Source organism: Sturnira hondurensis, unplaced genomic scaffold (genome assembly GCF_014824575.4).
Source record: "Sturnira hondurensis isolate 20B ecotype Veracruz unplaced genomic scaffold, ASM1482457v3 Scaffold0021555, whole genome shotgun sequence".
NCBI classification, from domain to species: domain Eukaryota; kingdom Metazoa; phylum Chordata; class Mammalia; order Chiroptera; family Phyllostomidae; genus Sturnira; species Sturnira hondurensis.
The window spans coordinates 5502889-5524332 of record NW_028094186.1 but is presented as its reverse complement, the minus strand read 5'-3'; the positions used below and the strand labels follow the sequence as shown (position 1 = coordinate 5524332).

Genomic DNA, 21444 nt, shown 5'->3' with positions numbered 1-21444 from the left:
TTCTCCTGTGATGTCCGATCACCCCAGCCCACCTTCAGCCAGCATCCTCCTAACCCCTGATGGTTCCTCTTAGTATTTTCCACCCACTGATCCCCCATCTCCTCCTCGGCTCTCAATTCCTCCTTCTCCTTGTTGTATTTGGAGTTGAGTTCAATCGCCCTTCCCCAAGGTGAGAACCCACTGCAGTTGTCCCTAAACCTATTGAGACGCTCCCCTTGAGTAGAGTCTGCCCCGCTGTCCTTTAGCGAGTGTTGTAGAATAATTTTAACGTCCTTTTCAGATGGGAGCAGAGAGGACTTTGGACTAACTTTCTTTCAGAGGCATGGGGAGGGGCCAACTCCCAGTCAGTGCATAAAGGCCAGAGCACCCCCAGGTGGGGACTTTACCAGCTGTGGCATCTGTGGGCGGGCCCAAGGCAGTGGTGGTGGGAGGGAGGGGGCGGAGCCTCCCTTTTCTAGGGCATGTGTCATTGGCCTCCTGCCCAGGGGCACTGCCCTGGCACTACCCTGCCAGTGTAGGTGGCAGCGAGAAGCTGGGGCCTACTCCCCAGAGCCTCTGGAGCAGATCGAAGACCTCTGGAGCCCTATGTCGCTGGCCCCCCAGAACCCAGGACATGGCAGATGGGGCGCAGGCCAACCCCAAAGGGTTCAGGAAGAAGGCGCTGGTTAGACGCCCTTCTGGATGGAGGGGTTCAGATCTCAGGGCCTCTTTTTCTTCGAGGACCTCCAGGTACGTGCCCATACCCCTGGGATGGAGCCCTTCGAGGAGAGGGGCAGGGACGGAGGCGGGGAACTGGCTCCTTGAACCCGTTTCTCTGGGAAGGAGACCTCTGAGTCTCTGAGTGATGGCTGAGGAATGTCACCACTCTGTCGGCACTACAAGGGACTTATAGATCATCTAGTCAATCTTCATGAGGCCACTGAGGCCCAGAGAGGTTAAGAAATCTATCCAAGGTCACACAGCATTTTAGAAGCAGAGTTGGGACTAGAACCCAGGGCTCCAGGTCTCTCGGCTTCAGCTCCGAGTGCAAGACCCAGTGTGCAGGTATGCAAGAGGGTTGGTTCTGATCTGCGACAGCGATCTGACCCCCACGAGGCAGTGAGCTGCCTGTCTTGAAAGCTGATTCCTGCTCAGGGCAGGCGGGGAGAAGGCTCCTGCTGCTGCTTCCTGGCTCTGCCGTTCTGGGGGCTGTGCCTGCAGGAGGCTCAGGGCAGGTAGGAGGTGCCCAAATCTTCCTGGAGCTGATAATCACAGGGATGGGGCAGCAGGAACCAGGGCATCGATGTCATCAAGGGACAGCACTGAGGCCACCTGTCCTGACAATGAGGCCCAGGAGGGAGCTGCGGGCCAGGAGTTGCAGGAGGGTGGCGTGGCCCCACTCAGGATCCGGGTTTTCTTCCTCTCCCAGGTCTAGCCTTGCTATGAAGCTCTTCGCCATCGCCATCCTGGCCGGCAGCAGTGAGTAAAGGCTCTGGGAGATGCCTCCTTCCCCCCAGCCCCACACTCTCTCCCTTGACATTGGGCTTCTTAGTTCTCCATCCGCTGTCCAGCAGCAGGACCTTGGGCCTGTCCTGTGTCTCTCTTGGCCTCCAATGCCCCACTCAGCCCATCAGGCTTCACCCTCTCTCTGGGGCTGTTAATTTCTCCACCTGTAAACACGCCACGAGCAGTTGGCATTTACAAGCCTCAAGAGGCAGGGCCCAGAGCTGAGCAAGCATCATAAAGTGCCAGTGTGTGCTGGGCGTCTGGGCACCCTGTCAAACCTAGGCGTTTGTGTACATAAGAGTATGTGTTTGTTTGTGTACATGTGTATGTGTGGACAAGCTGATAGTGTGTATGAGAATACACAGTCTGTGTGTGTGATGACCCTGTGCTTGGCACAAATCAGTAAAACAGGTGAGTGTATATGCATTGAGTTGTATGTGTCTAGAGGGTATGTATGAACACAGGGGTGTGTGTATATGTACGTGGTGTGTGCAGAGCAGAGGTGTCTGCGTGAGCTTATACAAGGATGCTGTGACAGGTCTGGGGACTTCTTACCCAGGGTGGTGACCCTGGCGTATAGATCGGGGACAGCTGAGGCTTCTGACACAAATCAACACCTCCCACATCCAGGTGTTCCAGTGGCAGGTGCCTGAGTCTGGGGGACAATGGACTGAGCCTGTTACTGGCTTTCCATCCAGCCTGTTACCCATCTCCTGGACACAGCCTGCTCTGAGGACAAGAAACAGCAGAGATAAAATAAGGCTAAAAGAGGCTGGACAAGAGAAACTGCTGGTTGCATTCAGGCAAAGTAACCTGTCATTTAGGAAATAAGCACTTGAGTTCAGCCTAAACCCCTGGCCAGGAACAGAGCCTTCAGCCTGAATGAAGACCTCACGTCTTCCACTTGGAGTGTGAATGCGGACGTGGCCTTGGCCATGGATTCCACTCTGGGTGCTGCCTAAGAATGTATTTGTTATGTGTGAGTGTGTGTATGAGTGTGAGATGTGTAAGTTGTGCCCGAGAATGTGAGGTGTTTACGGGCGACCCTGCACATGAGTGTGTGGGGTTGGTTACAATGAGAGGGTGTGTGAGACATGTACATGAAGTACACATGGGTGTGTCTGCATGTCGGGTGTGTGTAAATGTGCAGGGTGTCGGGTGTGTTTATGTCTGTGTTTGTACCCACATTTTGTGTGGGCAGGTGAGTTTCTCACTCTTCTCTTATGTGGTGCACCCTGGGGATGAAAGATGCCCCTCCCCCACCCCCACGGGGGTTAACAACTAGAGGTGGGTTGTGGGTAGGAGGCCAGGACCTCACGGGTCTCTCTGCAGGGCACCCTGCAGGAGAATGTCATCATCGGCTGTCATCAGATTTAGGAATTGAGGTCGAAGGGTTATGCAACCTGGCCAGAGTCTCACAGTGTTAATGAAGAAACCTGTTTGCAAACCCAGTCTGTCTGACTCCAAAGCTGCTCGGCACACACATTTTTCTCCTACACCAAGAAGCCAGCAGAGAGGAGGTGGGGAGAGGCAGGGAGAACTAATGTCCCCAGGCACCCCTCCCGGCCTTTCAGCAGCCACCTCCACCGAATCCCCGTGTGGCTCAGAAAATAGGCTCAGGTCCACAGGACACAGGGTCCTCTCTCTCCCTTCCCCGGGCCCCAGGGTAGACATTGACTCCTAACCATCCTCTTAAAGTCACCTTCTGTCACTTCTCCCCACTCCTCCCCATGTCCTCTCGTGTTTGCTCCTTATTCTCTGTAATGACAAAAATCACAGAGCCGATACACAGGGAGACCCAGGCGGAGCAGGATTCCCAACATCAGTTCTTTGAGGGGGAGGGCAGGTTCAGCCAGGAGCTGGCGGGTGCCGTTGGGGGAGTGAGTTCCCATTCTCCCGATGGGAACACGGAGCCCCCAGGGAGCTGTAGCTATGGGCCCCAGTCTGACTGATTGGCTAACTAAGGCACATTGAGGTGGTGAGTTCCCCAGGACTAGCTATGTGGGCCAACCACATCTCAAGAAGGAAGGAAGTGTGGCCTTTGGGATCCCATCCAACATCCAGTTTCTGATGTTCTTGACTCCTCCCTCTCCTGGTACATTTCCTATATCAGGCGGTACAGCAGGGTGGGGAATGTGGAGAGCACAGGGGCAGGGTGTGGAATGGGGCACCCAACCCTGGGCCCAGCTGGAGGAGCCAGGGTGGGGAAGGCGGGCAGGAGCTGCCCTTCTTGGTGGTGGCATCACAGCTCCGGGACACAAAAGCCCGGGGTCATGTCTGGGCTCCACCACTTCCAGGCTGTATGACCCACACTGTTCTGAGGCTTGGTTTGCTCATCGGTAAAATGGGGGTAGAGCAGCTCTCCTTCCCACGTGGGGAAGGGGGCAGCCACACCCAGGTGAGGACCTACAAGGCAGGCTTGGTGCTGACTCTGGGGTGAGCCAGGAGGAAGTGTGGAGGCAGCACCAGGCCGGAGCCCAGCAGACAGGGCAGCTGGGAGGGGTAGGCAGGCTGGTTGCCAGATGCCGGGGAGCTGATTTTGCTGGTACCGGAAGGGCCATTGCACTATTGCTTCCCGTGCGACTTTGACGGAGAGAAAGGAGTGTATGTGTGTGTGCATGTGTGTGTCACTCCTGAATGACCAGGGCACCCAGATGTCTCTGGATTTATCCTGAAATGCACCAGCCCCTGCGGCGGGCACAGGAGCCAGGCCAAGTCAGGAGGGCCCTGATACCCAGAAGAGCCCGGCCATGTGCTAAGCCCATTACAGTTTCCCAGGACTATTGAGCTTTGGGCTCTCATTGCCTGGGTTCCAGTTCTGATTCCACTGCTTTTCCATGTGCTCACTAAGTGCTCTGGACCTCAGTGTCCTCATCTGAAAAATGGGACAGCTACACTACAGTAGCCCTTCACAGGGCTGCAGAGGGCACTCGGTGAGTTAATGCCCAGGAAAGAGCCAAGGACAGCACCTGACACAGAGAAGTCCTCGGCACGATAGTAACTATTGTTTTCTCAGGGCCGTAGGGCTTAATGTAAGAAGGTGGGCAATGCACCACACTCAGTGCTTTGTGCGTTGCTCCTTTCCTCCTGCTCTGCCTGCCCACTGGCCCCCAGTCCCCTGGCCCTGGGTGTGGGGGGGGACAGCTGTCCCACAGGGCAGGCTGCTCACAGCATCCCCTCGGCTCTCTCGCAGTCTTGCCCACGGCGCACAGCAGCCTGTTCAACCTGAAGTCCATGGTGGAAGCCATCACCGGGAAAAGTGCCATCCTGTCCTTCGTGGGCTACGGCTGCTACTGTGGGCTGGGGGGTGGTGGCCAGCCCATGGATGAAGTGGACTGGTAGGTTCCAGCAGGCCTGGGCTGCCCTCAGAACTGGGTGGGTGCAGAGCAGGTCAGACCGATCCGAGTCTTCGAGAGATGGGAGAGGGCCCTTTCCCCAAGGCATGAGGCTTGTTTGATGAGCTGGTGACGATGAGCCTGACCTGTGACCCGTGTCCTCTCCAACTACCTCTATTGTCCATTTCCTGAGGCACCTGAGCTCCCACTCTTGCAGGGAAGAATCCTTTGATCTGCCCCAAACCCACGAGAGCAGTCATACAACTCCCACCTGACAGAGGCGAGGGCTGTGCCCCTGCCCCTTGGCCTGGAGGCTCTGGAGGACAGGGTTGTAGCAACTTCCTCCGTCAGACAGGGCTTCCCAGAGGCCCTAGCTTATCTTCTGCTCCTTTCTCCCCCAAGGCGGCCAGCACCAAGTCCGGTATCACCGGGAGCTAAATAAATACACATTGGCTAATTGTTTTTCCTCCACCAGAGGGGAAAGGAACAGCCACAGCATATATGCCTCCTGTCCTCCACCCACACCACCAACTCAGCCCTTCCGACCCTTGTCTTTCCTGGCCGACAGGCACAGCCAGGTATGGCTGCTGCACACACAGTCAGTCTGTAACCCTAGCCCTCCCTCCCACCCTGACCATGTGGCTGGACCACCTGACCCTTCCCACAACTGTAGCCAGGGCCCCAAAGAGGAATGCAGAAGCCCTGGGCACAGGACAAAGAGGCAGAAATGCGGACAAGAACCAAGGGCAACGACCAGCTCTGCCTGGCGTGTGACCTCAGACAAGTAACTACCCCTCTCTGGGCCTCAGTCTGAAGGTCTGACCAGTGAGGACACAGAGCAGATAGATGACCAGGGTCTCTGAGCGTGGGAGATGGGCCAAGCCTGGCTCTGCAGGCCTGCTCTCCTCTGCCTGCCCCTAGGTGCTGCCACGCCCACGACTGCTGCTACCAGAAGCTCTTTGACCAGGGCTGCCACACCTACGTGGACCACTATCAATACACCATCGAGAATAACACCACGATTGTCTGCAGTGAGTCCCCCCCCCTCCCGACGTCTGCCCCCAGCCTGGGCTGGGGGGCCCTATGCGGGGCTGCCAGATAAGTGCAGGACGTCAGTTACATTTCAATTTCAGATCAACCATGAAACATGTTTACACATAAGTATGTCCTAAATGTTGCATGGGTTCTAACTATACTAAACTTAAATATTACCATAAAGTCAATTAGTGTTAGTAGAGAACTAAGAATTAGTATATCCCATGCAATATTGGGGGTGTGCTTACGCTAAACATGCTTGTCTGAAATTCACATGAACCAGGCCTCTTGTTTTTGTTTGTTTGGTAAACCTAACAACCCTCATTATGGCTCTGGCACGTGTCCCTGGTATGTTCCCATCTCCAAGCCTGAACCTGCCCCTGGTAGAGAGGGATTCTGCTGCACCGGGCCGGGGTGGGGCCAGGAATCTCTGCCTTCAACCAGGACCTCAGGTGGCCGCGAGGCTTTGTGACACACTGGCCTGGGACTTGGGGGCCGTGGGTTAGCTTAGGTTCTGCCAGCACCTCCTTGTCATGGAGCCCTGGGCAGGGCCCTGCCCTACGGGGCTGCAGCCTCCCCGTGGGCACAGGAAGGCATGTGGACCAGAGCAGACAGGTTCCCTTCTAGTTCTGTCACTGGGACCCCATAAGAAGGTGGCCCCATCCCAGGACCCTCAGTTTTTCCAGAATTGAAGCTGTTGGAGCCAGGCCTGGTGGAGTCCCCGCCTTTGCATTGGACCTGCCCATGGCTTTGCCCCAGCGAGGGGCATGGCATCCAGGCTGGTGGCCCAGGTGTCCCCACCCTGCCTCCTCTTCATGCTTTTTCCTGGGGCAGCAGTTGCCCTTGATCCAGTGCTGTGGGCAGCCCCGGGCCTCCTTTGTCTTCTGTCTTAACCGCATTCTGCTCTTTGTCCCTCACTAACAGCTCACCAGCAACCCCAGCTTTGCAAAGAAACTCAAGTCTCCTGTTGTCTGGGAAAGAGTCTGGGGGAAACTGGGCCCATCTGGGGCCCTTGGGAGCCCAGGGCTCTGTGGCCCTCCTATTCAGCTGTTCAAACATTGGGGTGGGGGCGCTGGCTTGAAAGAGGGGGTGTCCCTCCATTAAAACCCGAGCAATGGTTTCTGCGATGGATTCTGGGATTCCTGGGGGCAGGAGGCAACTGCTGTGAGAGGGTCTGGTGGGGGAGGGGGATGGGCCCTGAGTGGTCCAGCTGCTCTTGTTATTACAGCTTAGGAGGCTCCTCTTTCAGCAATTGCTGTATTAGCCTCTGCAAAGACGTTCATTTGATTGAAGTATTTGCAAACCATTGGCTAGTGGGTGGTTCTCAAAGGGTGTTCCCCCCTGCTGCAGCCTCAGCACCACCCAGGCACTGGCTAGAAATGCAGACAATCAGGCCCCACCCTGACCTACTGAGTCTGAAGCTCCAGGGGTGGGGTTGGGTCGTCTGGTTAACAGGCCTCCCAGCTGATCCTAATGCACAGCTAAGGCTGGGAACTGTTGGGATCCATGGCTTCTGGAGGCCTAAGTGCACGAGGCGACAACAGCAGCAGCAGGTACCACGTGCTAAGCTTTTGCTCCATGGAAGGCACTACACTAAGCTCTTTACAGGTGTTTTCCTCACTGGATCCTTGCCAAGGACCCCCGCCAGGGTGGGTGTTCTGTGGTTCTGTGGCTGGAGAGAGGAGGCCCGGGTGGTAGAAAGTAACGGGCCTGGGTGTGGGGAGTTCCCGTCCCAGCTCTGCCTTGGGCTTGCTGGGTGACTCAGGGAGACCCCATCTCCTTCTAGGCCTCGGTTTCTCAACAGTGCAATGACGTGTTGGACCTGAGTGGGTCTCTGAGTCTAGCACACAGCAGAGCTCCAGGGGGCTGGCCCTGCCCAGAGATTCACGGTCTGCAGGCCTGGGGTGGGCCCACCGGTGGTGCTGGGGAGGCCAGGCCTCAGACCGCCGGACCCTCAGAGCGCATGCTCTCCCCTCCCCCTAGGAGACCTCAACCAGACGGACTGCGACAGGCAGACCTGTGAGTGTGACAAGAGCGTGACTCTGTGCTTCCAGAGGCATAAGTACAACGAGAAGCATCGCAACTACCTCAATATCTACTGTCAGGGCACCACCCCCAACTGTAGCATCTACGAGCAGCCCCGGGGGAGCCCCATCTTCTCAGCACCCCCTGCACCCCGCAGCCCCACCTCCCAGGCACCCCCTGCACCCTGCAGCCCCACCTCCCAGGCACCCCCTGCACCCTGCAGCCCCACCTCCCAGGCACCCCCTGTACCCTGCAGCCCCACCTCCTTGGCACCCCCTGCACCCCGCCACTCAACTTCTTCAGCACCTCCTGCACCCTGTGGCCCCACCCCCCCAGCACCCCCGGCACAGCCCTAGCATCCCCTGGGCTCTGACAGAGAAGAGGGGTGGCAGTTCCTGCTCCAGGAACATGGAGTAGGTACAGGTGGGGATGGATTCAGAGCCTATGGGCTACCCTGCCACCTCCTCCCTGGAGCCCTCCGGCAAGGCTGGCCCCCAGAGGACTCAGGAAGGCCTGGGCCCTGACTGTGGCTACCTGGCTCCTCCAGTCCAGACCTGGGTATGGCTGTGCCATGCTGTTGGTCCTGAACTTGGCAGGGAACGTGTAGCTAGTTGGGGTCACTTCTGAGTATGGAAGACAAGGTCTGAGAGAGAGGCCTCAGACCCCTCAGTCCCCGACAAACACAGGAGAAGACAGGGCCCAGCCTTCAGCCTCTTCCCCTGTGCCTCCCCTCAGGCAGCAGCTGGGCCAGTGGGTGGAAAAGCCTTAGACCCGGGCAAAGAAGGGCTGAAGGCTGGGACCCACCTGGGTGAACAGGGACACAAAGGCCCAGAAGGGAAGCTGTGCGGAAGATTCAGGAAGGCAGTAGGGAGGGAGCAGCTGGCGGGAGGGGGAGTGTGGAGAGAAGGTGAGAGAGAGCGGAGACAAGGTGCTGGTCAGAGGTCTGGACCTGGTGTGCGCGCTGGGTGGGGTGTCTGAAGTCCCTAAAGGGGGAGAGGAGAAGCAAGGGCCACGTTTTCGGAGGAAGGGGCTCCTTGCTCCTGTGCTATGGAGGTTCTCTCCTTCCTTAGGGCTCCTCCCACGTTAGTGGGGGCTGCAGGGCTCGGGCCTGAGCAAGGAAGGGGCTGTGCCTGCTTCACGTTGCTCTGGGGGCTGCCGCGGACCGAGGCCCTCCTTCACTGAACTTGAGTTGGGCTCCTTGAGACCTTTGATCAGCCACTGGGTTTGCAAGCCCATCTCGGCATCACCAGTCTTAGCAAGAACCCTGCCAGGTAACGGTAGTGAGAGCCCCTGGCCATCCTCAGTATCTGACCAGATTCCACATCCACCCCGCCCCCCAGGCAATGTCCCACGGCCCCAGCCTGCCTTCAGCAAGAACCCTAGTAGGTCAATTTAGCAACCAAATCTCTGTTCCTCTCAGCTATAAATCCCCACTTAAGAAAAATAAGGATCTGTAATTGCCGTATTAAAAATTGAGCCTGTTCTATACTGGCCCCTGTTGCCATGGTCTTGAATAAAATCTTTTTCTACCAACTAAACTACGGTCCAGCATCTGGCTTTCTAACGGTCATGGTGTCACGACTCAGATGTCTGGTTCATCTTCGGAGCCCGGACCTCTCACCCAGGACCCCAAGTGTGCGCCTCGGAAGCCTTTGTCTGATGGACGGGGCTCCAACTCCTCCCGAGCCAGCGCTGTGGCTTCCGGTGGGCTGAATCTCAGGAAGATGGGCTTTGATCCCTGCGGTTCTGAGTTCGCTCTCTGAGGCCGGGTTAGAGTTCCAGGCAGCTTTGTCTGCCAAGTGGCTGCTGGGCCAGGAGTCGTTCTTCCTTGCTCTTTCTTTCGAGTAGGGATTCACTCCCTGGCTCTCTAGGCTGAAAATGTTTCCTGGCTCTTTGGGAAGCTTCTCTATTTTCTCTACTTGATTCTGCTCCTCCTAAATGAACTTCCCAGTCACCTGAAACCCTGCTTCTCAAACCCCTGCTGACTTAGAAACTTCACTGACTTCTGTGGAGACTGGGAACCTCCAGGAACTGGCTCCTGTAAGCCACCCCCCTTCCCGTCTCCTCCTAAACTTTGGTCTTCCCACTGGCTCCCAGGAATCTGTTGGTAGGAGCCCCTTCCAATCTCTACTGCCTCATCCCTCTGTCCACCCTGCTAGATCATTTCTAAGATGAAAAACTACTGAAACATGCCCTGGTGGGCATAGCTCAGTGGATTGAGCTCAAGCCTGCTGAAGCAAAGGATCCTGGTTCGATTCCCAGTCAGGGCACATGCCTAGGTTTCAGGCCAGTCCCCAGCAGGGGACACATGAGAGACAACCATACATTGGTATTTCTCTCCCTCTTTCCTTCCCTTCCCCTCTAAAGATAAGTAAATAAAATCTTTTTAAAAAAACCCTACGGAAACATTAATTACTAAGCACAAGTTTAGGCTTATATACTTTTGGCTTTCTTTTTATAAAAGGTGGAAAAATAAATTTGGGTCTCTTCATAAGCATAAAAAGTTGTACTAGAGGAAGCATATGTTTTTAGAAATTGTGAGATGGTATATTTATAAAATCTGCTGATTCTCTGTAGAATGTTGCTATTTGGCAGTTTCCTGGCTTCCCCTGGAAAGTAAGATTACTAAGGGTTAGGAATTCTGTTAGATACATGTAAACAAAAATGCTAAGAATAACGAGAATGAAGAAAACCTTCTGTATGGGAAGAATGTAGAATACATTTTTGTTTTTTAAAAAAGGTGTGTGATTTTGTTGTGAAGTTGCCATTGAGAAGTTGCTTAAGAAATGTTACAGAATGAAAAAGAGAGAAAACATAGGACAAAGATAACTTTTACTGAATATAGAAAGTTGTAAAGGATTTGTAGAAAAAAATTCATGTGCAGTCAAGCTGTCTAAGAATGAACTGATTTATTTATAAGGTTTTTAAAAGTGAGCCCAACAGCATATCAATGCAAATGCAGATTTGGTTTTCTCTGTTGAAACCGCAAAGTTTTCTTGGATTATTGGCCTGCTCTTTACAAGAGGTTGCAAAGGATTTTGCTTTACCCCTTGAATGAACTGCCTGGGAAAGAGGAGATTCTCAGTTTCACCTGTGCTTACGTTCACCGCATCACCGACTTTTTAAGAAAGCCCAGAATTCTCATTTTTAAAAGAGCTAAGGATATTTTGGTTTTTGTTCTTACACTTTTGACAGTTTTGCTTTTCCCAAATGAAATCTTAAATTAAATCTTGATCTCAAACTGGCCCTTTCAGAGGGCCCTGGAAAATCTCAAAAGATTTGTTCTCTCGCCTTGTAAAAAGAGAGATGCTAAAAATAATTTGGTTTATTTGACATGTTAAATTGCATGACAGGTGTCAAATAAGAAGGGACAATTTCACCTTCCCTAAGTTATGTTTGTATGTGTAAGTATTTTAAAAATTATATGATGGCCTTGCTGTCCATGAAATGTCCTGCTTCAAAGTTACTGGTCATGATTCCAGTTATTATCTGAATATATTGTATTCTACAGGGACGACTACAGTTCCTTGTCAATTGCATTGGCTCAACAGATCTTTAAGCACGGCCAGTGTGTTTTGTCATTTACAGGTAGTTATTTCCTCTGATGATTTTCTGAAAGTAGCCAGACTACTTAGTCTTCATCAAAATAGACTATTTCCAAGACCCATGGAAAGAACAGGTTTCCGAAGACATTGAAAACTTTGAGATTGTGTCACTGGACTGAGTAAGGATTTCCAGAACTAATAGAGATGCGGATGGCTTCATAAAGCTGTTAACTCAAGATCAAGCAGAACAAGAATTAATTCCACAAGATTGCACTAACCAATGAAGGATGATTGCTTGGAACACTTTACCCGGAACATTTCTTGTTCTCGAACATTCTATTTTTTTTTTTTTGGATTTAAGGACCTCTTTTCCCTTTTATCTTACCTACAACTCATGACAATTTAGTAGATTATGTTTTCATAAACAAAAATGAAACATTTATCTTTTCTCCCTGCCTGATCCCTCCAGGATTTGGAAACTCTTCTTGCATATTCCTATTTTCACGACGACATAATTGTTTGCGTCAGTTCACTGGGAATCTGTTTCCTTATAACAGAACACAATGGGGGACACTGGTTACATAACCAAGGCCCGGCTGGAAGATCACATTCGAGAATGCTGCGCCCAGGGTACCATTTAAAGAACTGGAGATGACCGTGGGGCCGATGCCCACAAAGGCCTCCAGGAAACAGCAGCCTGGTCCCTGTAAAGATGAGTAAGGAAAGTCCGTACCTGGCAGACCCGGGGGATAGGGTGTCTCGACAGTCTCGAGAGGAGAGGACTTCACCCAAATCTATGGGTGTGGCAAGAGAAATCTGGTGGTGAGTTCTTGGCTTTGCTTTCCCACCTTGAGAAGCTTTTAAAAGTCTAGTCTGAGATTCCTCATGAAAGGTTCCAGCAAGGCAGACTCAGAAAGGCGCATGTGGTCAGTTACCATTATTGCTGCCCCCATGTAAATTACCTAATGAGATCTGACTTATTTTGTGAACACTAATCAAAAAGGGGGGTTACCTCTTTAAGATAAATGGCACACCCTCTCGGGCTATTAGAGTCACATGCATTGTCTTCAAGCTAATTTTTTGCCTCTGAGTGAAGCTACATTTTTCCTTCTACTCTGCCATTCACCTGTAAACCGCACGAGATCCTGCCATTTTGCACATTGTCAATTCTAGTGTCCTTCAAGATCTGGTTACAGTTCTCCAAACCAGCGTTTCCAATTTTCCTGCCGTCTTCCCAACGTGGAGTGGTGGAGAACGCAATCCCGACTGCCCAGGTCCTTACTGGGACCATCTAAAGGAGACCTAAAGTGGAATCTGGAGGCTTCCTGCCATGACCTTGACACTGGTGGCTGTGCCATCAACAGAGACATTCCAACAACAAACCAGGAGGTCAGCTGGGGTGCCACTGCTCACCTAGCTTCACCCATAAAGATGCTTCAAGGTCAAAGTCTAGAGAGCTCAAAGGGCTGCCCTCTGCACTCAGACACTGGCTCTGGTCTTATCCAACCACGATCTTTGTTTTTCTTTTGTTTCCAGAGAAATTCCCCTTGTTTAAATGGTGATAGGTCACACCCCGCAGCAAACACCCTCTATGACCCAATCTGGGCAGATGGCTCCACTGGTCACTAATGAACAAAGTGGCCAAACAGAAAGGGACTTAAGCTAAATGTTGTTCGGCAGGGGGCTCAATGAAGACTCTCTCCTTGACCACACCTTAATCGGCTTCTCTGAGATCCTTCTCAACAACCCCCACCGCTGGGCTAGTTTGTCTATCTTCGCATCCCCCGTTTCAGCAACAGCCCTGCTCTGTCAGTATAGCGAGAATCCCCACCCTCCCTCCATATCTGACCCTCCATGTCTTCCAGGAGCTGTCTGATCGCCCCGGCCTGCCTTCAGCAAGCATCCTGCTAGGTCGATCTAGCAAGAATTTCCCTAGCCTCGTAGGAGTTTTCTATCCACTGACCCCTGACCCTGCTCCTTAGCCATAGGTCTTCATTACTCTTCCTTCTTTTCAGAATTGAGCCCAGTTCATCCTCTTTTCCCACATCACAAAAGTTCTTGAATAAAACCTGTTTTTACCACTTTCACATCTGTGTGGCTCTGTTGGCTGTCATGCCGTCCCTGCCCCTGCCCAGACCTGGGTGGCTCTTGTCCATTCTCTGCATCACTGGCCCTCCCGGGGCAGTCAGACTGTCCCGGGAGGGGCTGGCAATGGTTCTCTAGACCTTGGGCGGCACCTAGTGGTCGTGATAGGTCACCAAGCTCACTGCTCCACACCTCCGCCCTTCTGCTTCTGGACCTGAAGCGAGAGACCCTGGCCCAGACTGGCGCGGGCCAGCACAGCAGGGGGAAAGGGTGAGCACTTCCAACCCCCACCATCTTCTCATGGCCACCAACACCGACCGCCTCTCACAAAGAGCAGGCCGGGTGCACCCTTGGCTCTGCCACTTAGGAGCCACGTGGCCCTAGGGTGTCACTTTACTCCCCTCACCCCTTCTTTAAACTGGACAATGATGAAGAGCACATCGTTGGGTTTGAGGCCATAGGTGGGCATGTCCCTAGCACTGGGCCTGGCCTGGAGGATGGATGCTGTTGGTGCTGGGCACTGGGGCCCTTAGCAGGCATATGGGACCGAAGGTCCCAGGACCGATCAGAAAACAGCACTAGGTAGGAGGAAGCATGAGCTGACGGAACATTCATGTGGACATTCTTCCCCAGATGGAAACCTGGCAGAAGGCGAATGGTGATTTAGCAAGAAAATCAGGGGGGAGGGGTGGAGGGAGAAAAGAAGAGGAGGGTGCTGTGGACACTTACTGTCCCCAGCCCACAGCCAGGCACCTGGAGCCTGCCCAGCCCTGGCCTCCACTGGGCCGGGGCCACTGCTCCCGCACACTCAGGACGGACTCTGACTGCAGACAGGACAGCGCTTCCCTCCCCAGAGCTGGCACGGCCGTGCTGGCTGTCAACTCCCCCAGCTGTGGCTTTCTAACAAGCAGTGACATCACCAAGGGTAACAGCAGCCAGAGCCGGGTATCGGGAGGCAGCGGTATCTGGTACAACAGGCACTGCGCCTGGCCCTGCCATCAAAACCCTGCCGGAACCCCCACGCCCCATCAGGGCGGATGGTCCAGGGTCTCAGGCTGCCGGGGCCCCGTGAGCAGAGTGGGATTTAGTGAGCACCTACTGCATGCCGAGCACTGTGCTCAGAGCTGTGTGTGTGCGCCATCTCACGAACCCTCTTGGCAGCCCGATGAGGTGGAGCCATGCGTAGCTTTGTTTATACAAGGAGGAAACTGAGGCCCAGAGAAGCTCGAGCTCCTGCAGGGGAAGTGGGGTTTGAACACTGACTCCCTAAACTTAGGCTCCGAGAGCACACCTCAGTCAGGCCCCTCACGTTGAGAAAGAAGACGGGAAATGAGATTTAACACCAGAAGACATGGGTCCCCACTCCAGTCCCACCTGCCCTCTCCGACCCTCCGTGTTTGCCTGTGAACTGGGGGTGTTTCTGGGGTCCTGCTGCCGGTCAAGGACAATGAATGAGAAAGAACCTGTGGAAGGGTTTCCATTGTGACGAGAAAACCAGGGCCCAGGAAGGGGGGCGCTGATGCAGTAGCCCTGAAGGTGGCGAGAAGTGGTCAGATTCTAGATTTCCCCCTCATTGTATATTTCTCGCTGTGTATATTTTACTCACGTAGTTTGTCAATGCAGGATCCAGATGTATTTGAAGATAGTGCCAACAGATTAGATGTGGGGTGTGGACACAGGATAAAGAACTTGACACGCGGGCTTTCGGCCTGGGTGTGGGGGGTGAGCAAAGATGGAGGAGGGCCCCCCAGCTGAGATGGGGACGGGCAGGTGGCAGAGGGGCTGGTGTGCCCACGTGTACGTGTGTTTGTCAAATTACCTCCCACCCCCACCCTGGGAGGCTCTGCACACCCCCTTGGCCATCCCAGCTCCTCCTCCTCTCTCAGCTCCCAGACGAGATGTGAGACCCCAGCATTCCTCTGGGAAGCCTCGCCCCACCCTCCCGGATGGTGGTCACTGCTCCTGAGCCGACCCCTCATTGCAGCATTTCCCAGCCCACTTTGTAATGGCTGGGTGACATGTGTTGCCCCCGGGTCTGAGAGCAGCTTGGAGACGGATGCATTTTACTTCCCCACCCTTCGCCCAGGGCCTCAGTGGGTAGTCACTGAAGGGACGGACTGAACTTCCTGGAGAGTGGGCCTCCCCAGTGGGAGTCAACGACACCCCTCTGTGGTCCCCCCTTGTTCCTCAGAGTCAGGGCAGTGACCCAGTGGGCCTTGGACACCATCGCAGGCCCGTTTCCTCTATTTCACAGATTGGAAGCCAAGGCCCAGGGAGTGGAAGACAAGGTGGGTCTCTCACCAGAACCTGGGTCCTCTATGCTGAGCGCCCCACCCCCCATCCCAGCCCCTTTCCCTTCTCTGTGGCAGAGGGCCAGGCCCCTGCAGTCCTGACCCGGACTCTGCTGTGGTCAGGAGCCCCCAAGGGGAGTGGTGCCTGGCTGGGCCTGGTCCCTGCTTCCACACCTGCCCTTTCCGCAACCCCCCCCCCCCCCAGAGCTTTAAGACCTTCTCTGATGCCCACAAACCTCAAGCTTCCCTCCTGCAGGTGCTCTGACTACAGCACATGAGGCCAGGACAAGTGGGAAGAACTTACCATCTGACTGTGACCCCATGAGCTGAGTCAGGCAGAGCAGAGGAGCCCTGGTTCCCAGACCCTCGGCAGACTGCCCGCTTCTGGCTTCCCTGTCTTCACACCGGTGACAGCATCACTCCATCCAGATTTTAAGTGTCTGAACTTGAACTTCTAATAGCTGCTATGGCTCCTAATGTTCTCCCCCAGGATACTCAGACCTGATTTCATTGGCTTGTTTTCTTTAAGTCTCTGACTCCCTACTGCCCAGCACTATGCGTGACACAGAGCAGGAGCTCAAAATGTTTGTCGGCTGACTGAGTGATCATATCCCCTTGGGTATTCTTCATTATTACATGACTATGGCCTTTTTTCTCCCAACCTAAGGGAGAAAGGTACCTCCCCAGAGCTGGTACGGCTGTGTGGCCATACCTCCCACAAGGTAAGGGACAGTGGCCATGTCCACAATGTGACCATGGCCTCCTAGTGCAGCACAGTGCTGGGAACCCAGGCATCCCGGTGAATGAAGACCAATTACACAGGACGTTATGCTGCATGACAAACCACACCAAAACTGAGTGACTTACAACAGCAGCCTTTATTTAGCTCACAGTCCCACAAGTTGGCAGTTCGGGCTGGGCTCAGCCGAGCGTCGTTCTGGTCTTAGCGAGGTTTTCTTGTGTGGCTGCGGTTGGCTACGAGTTGGCTTTGCTGATCTTCGCCGAGCATCCTTGCCTGCCTGAGTCTCAGCTGAGACAGCTGAGCGCACTCGCTCTGATCCAGAGAGGCGCCCGTCCTCCAGCACGCTGGCCCATGCCTCTTCTCGTGGTGGGGGCAGGTATCCTGAGAGGGAGCCAAACACACTAGCCCTCCTCGAGCCTAGACTGAGGAACTGATACTTCTACTACATCCTATTGAACAATGTGAGTTCAAGGCTGGTTCAGAGTTCAGATTCAGAGGGTGGGGAACATACTGCGGGGGGTCACACCATGAGAGGCAAGGACACAGAGAAGTAAGGGTAACTGTAGCCGTTTTTGAGATCCACCATACCAGTCAGGCATTCTAAAGATCAGGTCTCTTTAATATTTAATAGAATTTACGGCTAACGTAACTGGGAGCTTCTAAGTTTGGATGGAAATTTTGGATGCCGCTAATTGTCTCTGCCACCCTCTTCCTCCCTTTCCTGGACACCTTCTTGGCCACGACATCCACGTGGCCGTGGGTGATGTTCCCGCGCGCGCTGTCTCCTGAGAGGTGAGAATGGCATTGATTTTCTCCCACCCACGGTCTTCAGAAGGCAGAACTCGAGCAGAGGAGAAACAAACTCCACGTGCGCCCCTCGGGTCCATGGTGTGCATTCCAAGACCGCGTCTGTTCTCCAGGACGGCAGCGTTGCTCACAGCTAGGTCTGGGTTGGGGGCCCCCTCCCAAGTCCACCCTGCAGCCTGCTCTGGGGTCAGAGGTGGAGGGAGAGTTCAGGGAAGATCCTTGGGCCTCTTCATTCTGGAAACTTCCTGGGACGGGGGTTGGGGACATCCCTCTTCTGCTGTCTCCTTGTTTTGTTGCCTCCCCACACTTTCTACTATGGGAATGTATCCCAGATGTATGCCAATACTTAGGGCCTGTCTCCCTCTGTAAGAGGCCAGGAGTTGGTCTTTGGTCCCCAGCCCTCTGATGCTGAGTGATAAAGAGGTACCCCCGGCCAGACGCCAGAGTGTGAGCTGCAGGAACTGGAGCTGGTCGGGATGATGGGAGAGGGCTTCCCGGAAGTGATCCCGCAGCAGACGCTGGCCAACAAAAGGACCCCGTGGCCTCCCTAGCACGGCAGTTTTCGCCTGCCGCACCGGGGCCTGCTCAGGAAGAACTGCTTGAAGTTCTTCTCGTAGGTGGGCAGGCTCTCTCTGAAGCAGTACGCAGACTGTTTGTCACATTCGCAGGCCCCCAGCCCGCAGAGGCAGCCGACACTGGGCCCCAGGGCACGTCCACCTGCAGAGAGACAGAGGGTCACTGGGAGCTCCCAGCTCATTCCCGGGTTTGGGTCTGAGGCTTGGGAGAACAGAGAGCTTGTTGTAAGGGGCCAGATGTTGAAAACAGAAAAGGTCGGTCACTCGGGAGTCCTTTTCCTTTGTCCCCAAGGCCTGGTCACACCTGGACATGTCCTGAGTACTGGCGTGAGGAGCAGCCTAGGAGAAAACAGGAGAGGTTGGGGAATGTGGCGTGCATGGAGGGGTGCCCTGAGTTAGTGCCCCGGGGTAGTGGGCAGCGGTGGGGGATGCTGTGGGGCAGCTTCTCAGAACTCATCTCGATTTCCAACCACCTGCTTGGCATCTCACATGGATGCCTCAGTCGCCCACAACTTACGACGTCCGAAAGGGAATTCATGATGCAAGTGCTCCCCCTATAATCCCGGTCCCACACGTTAATTGGCTCCTCTGAGATACTTTCTCGGGCCCACCAAGCCTGTCCTGCAGCCACAGCCCTGGCTCGGTGAATGGCACCACCTCCTACTCAAGCCAGAAAATGAGCAGCCAACCCTGATCCCTCCCCGCTTTCCGCGCCCAGTCGACCTGCACATCCCTGTTCAAACTATTTCACGCTCTGCCCCCCGCTCTCCATCTTCTCAGCCACCACCCCAATCCCCGTCCTCGCCCGCTCTTCCTCCCTAATGGAAGGAAATACACAGGGGCCTCTTCCAAATGTAACCTGGACTAGGTTCACTCCCTCCTTAAATCCCTGCTGTGGGTCCCCACTATTTGGTGGGGACATCCCAAAGCCTCGCCACAGACTCTGAAGCAGGTTTGCCATGATCTGGCCCTTGCCAACCTCTGCCTCCTCATTGTCCCTCATCTGTCCACTTTTGCTCTTGTCCAGGCACGCCGGCCTCTTTAGGTCACATGTCTTGCTCTGTCTTGTCCCAAGGTCTTTGTGCAAAACAGTTCTCTCCAGGATGTTCAAGGAGCTGGATCCATCCTGCATTTTGGGTCTTGGTCAAATTCGCCCTGGTCCAAGAGGCTCTCCCTGACCCCCCGACCCAAGGCTCTCTCCAGCTGCTCTCTTGCCTCCCTGTTGATGTCATCTGCTGGACGGTCACAACTGGTTCTTCTCATTCATTTACTTGCTGGTGTCTGTCCCTTCTCAGCAGAGTGTGAGCTCTTTGAGGCTGTGACTTTGTCTGTCTGCCCATTGCCATATCCCCAGCATGCAGAATAAGTGCCAGCACACAGTAGGTGCTCAACAAACAGTCACTAAATAATGACGCCTCCACGGGCCTTTGGGATGAAGTGTCTGCCCTTTGGCCAGTGCCGCTAAATAGGCATCTTTTATTAGTGGTCAGAGCTGCAGTGCTGTGTGTGTGTGTGTGTGTGCAGGAGAGAGAGATCTAGGGCACAGAGGTTTAAGAGAGCTCCCTCTTTCTAGATAACTCCACCCAGTTCCGCTCTCTTTTGAGGGTCAGGGTGAGAAAGGGAGGCAGCCAGATGCCCTGGTTTGTTGGGTTGGGGCAAGTTAGCTTCATTATCCTAGTGTCTAAACTGGTGATAAAAAATAATAGTGTCAAAGTGAGTAAGTGTCCACTTCCTAGGGTTGAGAGGAGTCCCGTTGTTGCTGGCAGATGGAAAGGCTGGGTGCACCGGGCACACAGAGAGCCCTGTGTGAACGCCTACTATGAGGATGATGGCGAGCCCTTAGCTTCACAGGCAGGACAAAGAAGATTCCTCTTAAGTAGAAACAAGTGGGGGGCTACCATCGGTGCCTCGCTCCCTCTCTGAGGCCCACATTTCCTGCAGGAGCCGTCCTCCCCAACCTCCCTGGAGACGTGAGTTCTCAAGCGATGTGGACACCCACCCTACGCCTCAGCTCCACCTCCTCAGTCACCCCCACGACAGGCTGTGCCGGGGATGTGCCACCTCTGGTTCCCCGATCCCCCGTGCCCTCACATGCTCCTTCCCCACCTGTGAACATCCCTCAAGACCCAACAAGCCCCAGCACCCCCAGGCACTCCTTCAAGAACCCCCCGTTCACATCGACGTCTGGGCCTGTCACCTCAGCTGTACCCAGCGCGTCCTTTGCTTCCGCCCCTGGGCGGCCACCGCATTCTGAAGGGGCCCACATGGTCCACGGCTGGTCCTCTCAGCGGAGGGGGGCCACTTGAGCACAGGGCCCAGCCCATTCAACCCCACTCTCCCCGGAGAAGGGCCTGGTGTCACATGCTGTCACTCACTCACCCAGGTGCTGTGTCTCTGGAAACCTGAGTTGAGACACTGTCTCTCCACGCCTCGGCCCCCTCCCCTCCCTTTCCTCTCTTCTTTCCCATCGCTCCTTTCCTCCATCTTGGTTCTGCAAACCTCCCCTTCCTTTCTCTCATGCCCCTCCCCCATTCTTGCTTTGTCTTCCAGTCCTTTCCAAAGCCTGGAGTATAATCTCTCCTGGCACTCAGTTCTGCTTCTTGCCTAGCCCCTGGGCCGTCTGGAAGTGACCTTGAGTGGTCTGTGACTGTGGACTGCCATCTGGGCAGGCATCCCACAGCTGTGGGTGGGTGGGGGTCAGGCCTGTCGTGGCCTGGAGGAAGAGACAGCCCTCGGCCAAGAAAGGCCGTCTTCGGAAGCCAATCTTTCAAAACAAGCCTCAATCCAGATCCTGCATCTTCCAACTTACAGATGGGAAAACTGAGGCATGAAAAATGGAACCAACAATTTAGGATAGTTTTTCTCATTCCATGAAAACGCACTTCTGCCAATGAGACAAAGCCAGGTCTGCATTCCCGCTTTGGGGCTAAAACGGGCCTCCTGCCAGGCCTCCACTTGTCTGCGTGCCAGGCCTCCACGCTGCCTCCGAGTCCTCTCCTGTCTCAGAGTCCCCTCCCTGAGTGCTCCTGTTCGGTTGCATGGCCTTAAGGACCACCTGAGCACGGACGACTCTCCTGTTCCCACACCAGCCCCGACGGCTCCCTTGAGCCCTGGTCTCCAATGTGCTTGTGTTCACCTGACCTCCCTCTTGGCGTCTGACATGCATCTCAAACCCCACCTGGCTCACGACAAGGCCTCGCTGTATCTTCATAGACTGCTCTTCCCCCATCACCACGAGCCCAGGGGGTGCTGCCGTTACCCACCACTGCTCAGGTGGAGAGCCTTGGGCTCCGGCTCCCTGCCCTCCCCAGCCTGCATTGAATGCATCAGCAGGTCCTGACGATTCGCCTCCAGAACACACCCAGCACCTGACACCGCTCCCCACCTCCATGCCATTACCCTCATCCACACGTGGTGACTTCTCCTCACTCACGGTTCCCCCTTTTTCTTCCTTGCTCCCCAACTTCTCCGCAGTGGCCACAGCGAGCTCTCTAAAGCAAAATTAATGCAGATCACTCC

General features: G+C 54.6%; 2 protein-coding genes across 4 annotated transcripts in view; one reads left to right on the top strand and one right to left on the bottom strand.

Moving 5' to 3' along the window:
* The first annotated feature begins 516 nt into the window (after window positions 1-516).
* PLA2G2F (phospholipase A2 group IIF) lies at window positions 517-8649 on the top strand. Its single transcript, XM_037032787.1, has 6 exons — window positions 517-729; window positions 1409-1458; window positions 4679-4823; window positions 5742-5851; window positions 7839-8067; window positions 8616-8649. The coding sequence occupies exons 1-6, from the start codon at window positions 614-616 to the stop codon at window positions 8647-8649; spliced, it is 684 nt and encodes a 227-aa protein (XP_036888682.1). The 5' UTR covers window positions 517-613.
* Window positions 8650-16663: 8014 nt separating this feature from the next.
* PLA2G2C (phospholipase A2 group IIC) overlaps window positions 16664-21444 on the bottom strand; it is a 19200-nt gene continuing 14419 nt past the window's right edge. For all 3 annotated transcript variants that reach the window (XM_037032857.1, XM_037032858.1, XM_037032856.1), the window contains exon 5: window positions 16664-18067. In XM_037032857.1, the coding sequence (XP_036888752.1) occupies window positions 17898-18067 (170 nt within the window). In that variant the 3' untranslated portion in view covers window positions 16664-17897. The remainder of the gene's footprint in view (window positions 18068-21444) is intronic.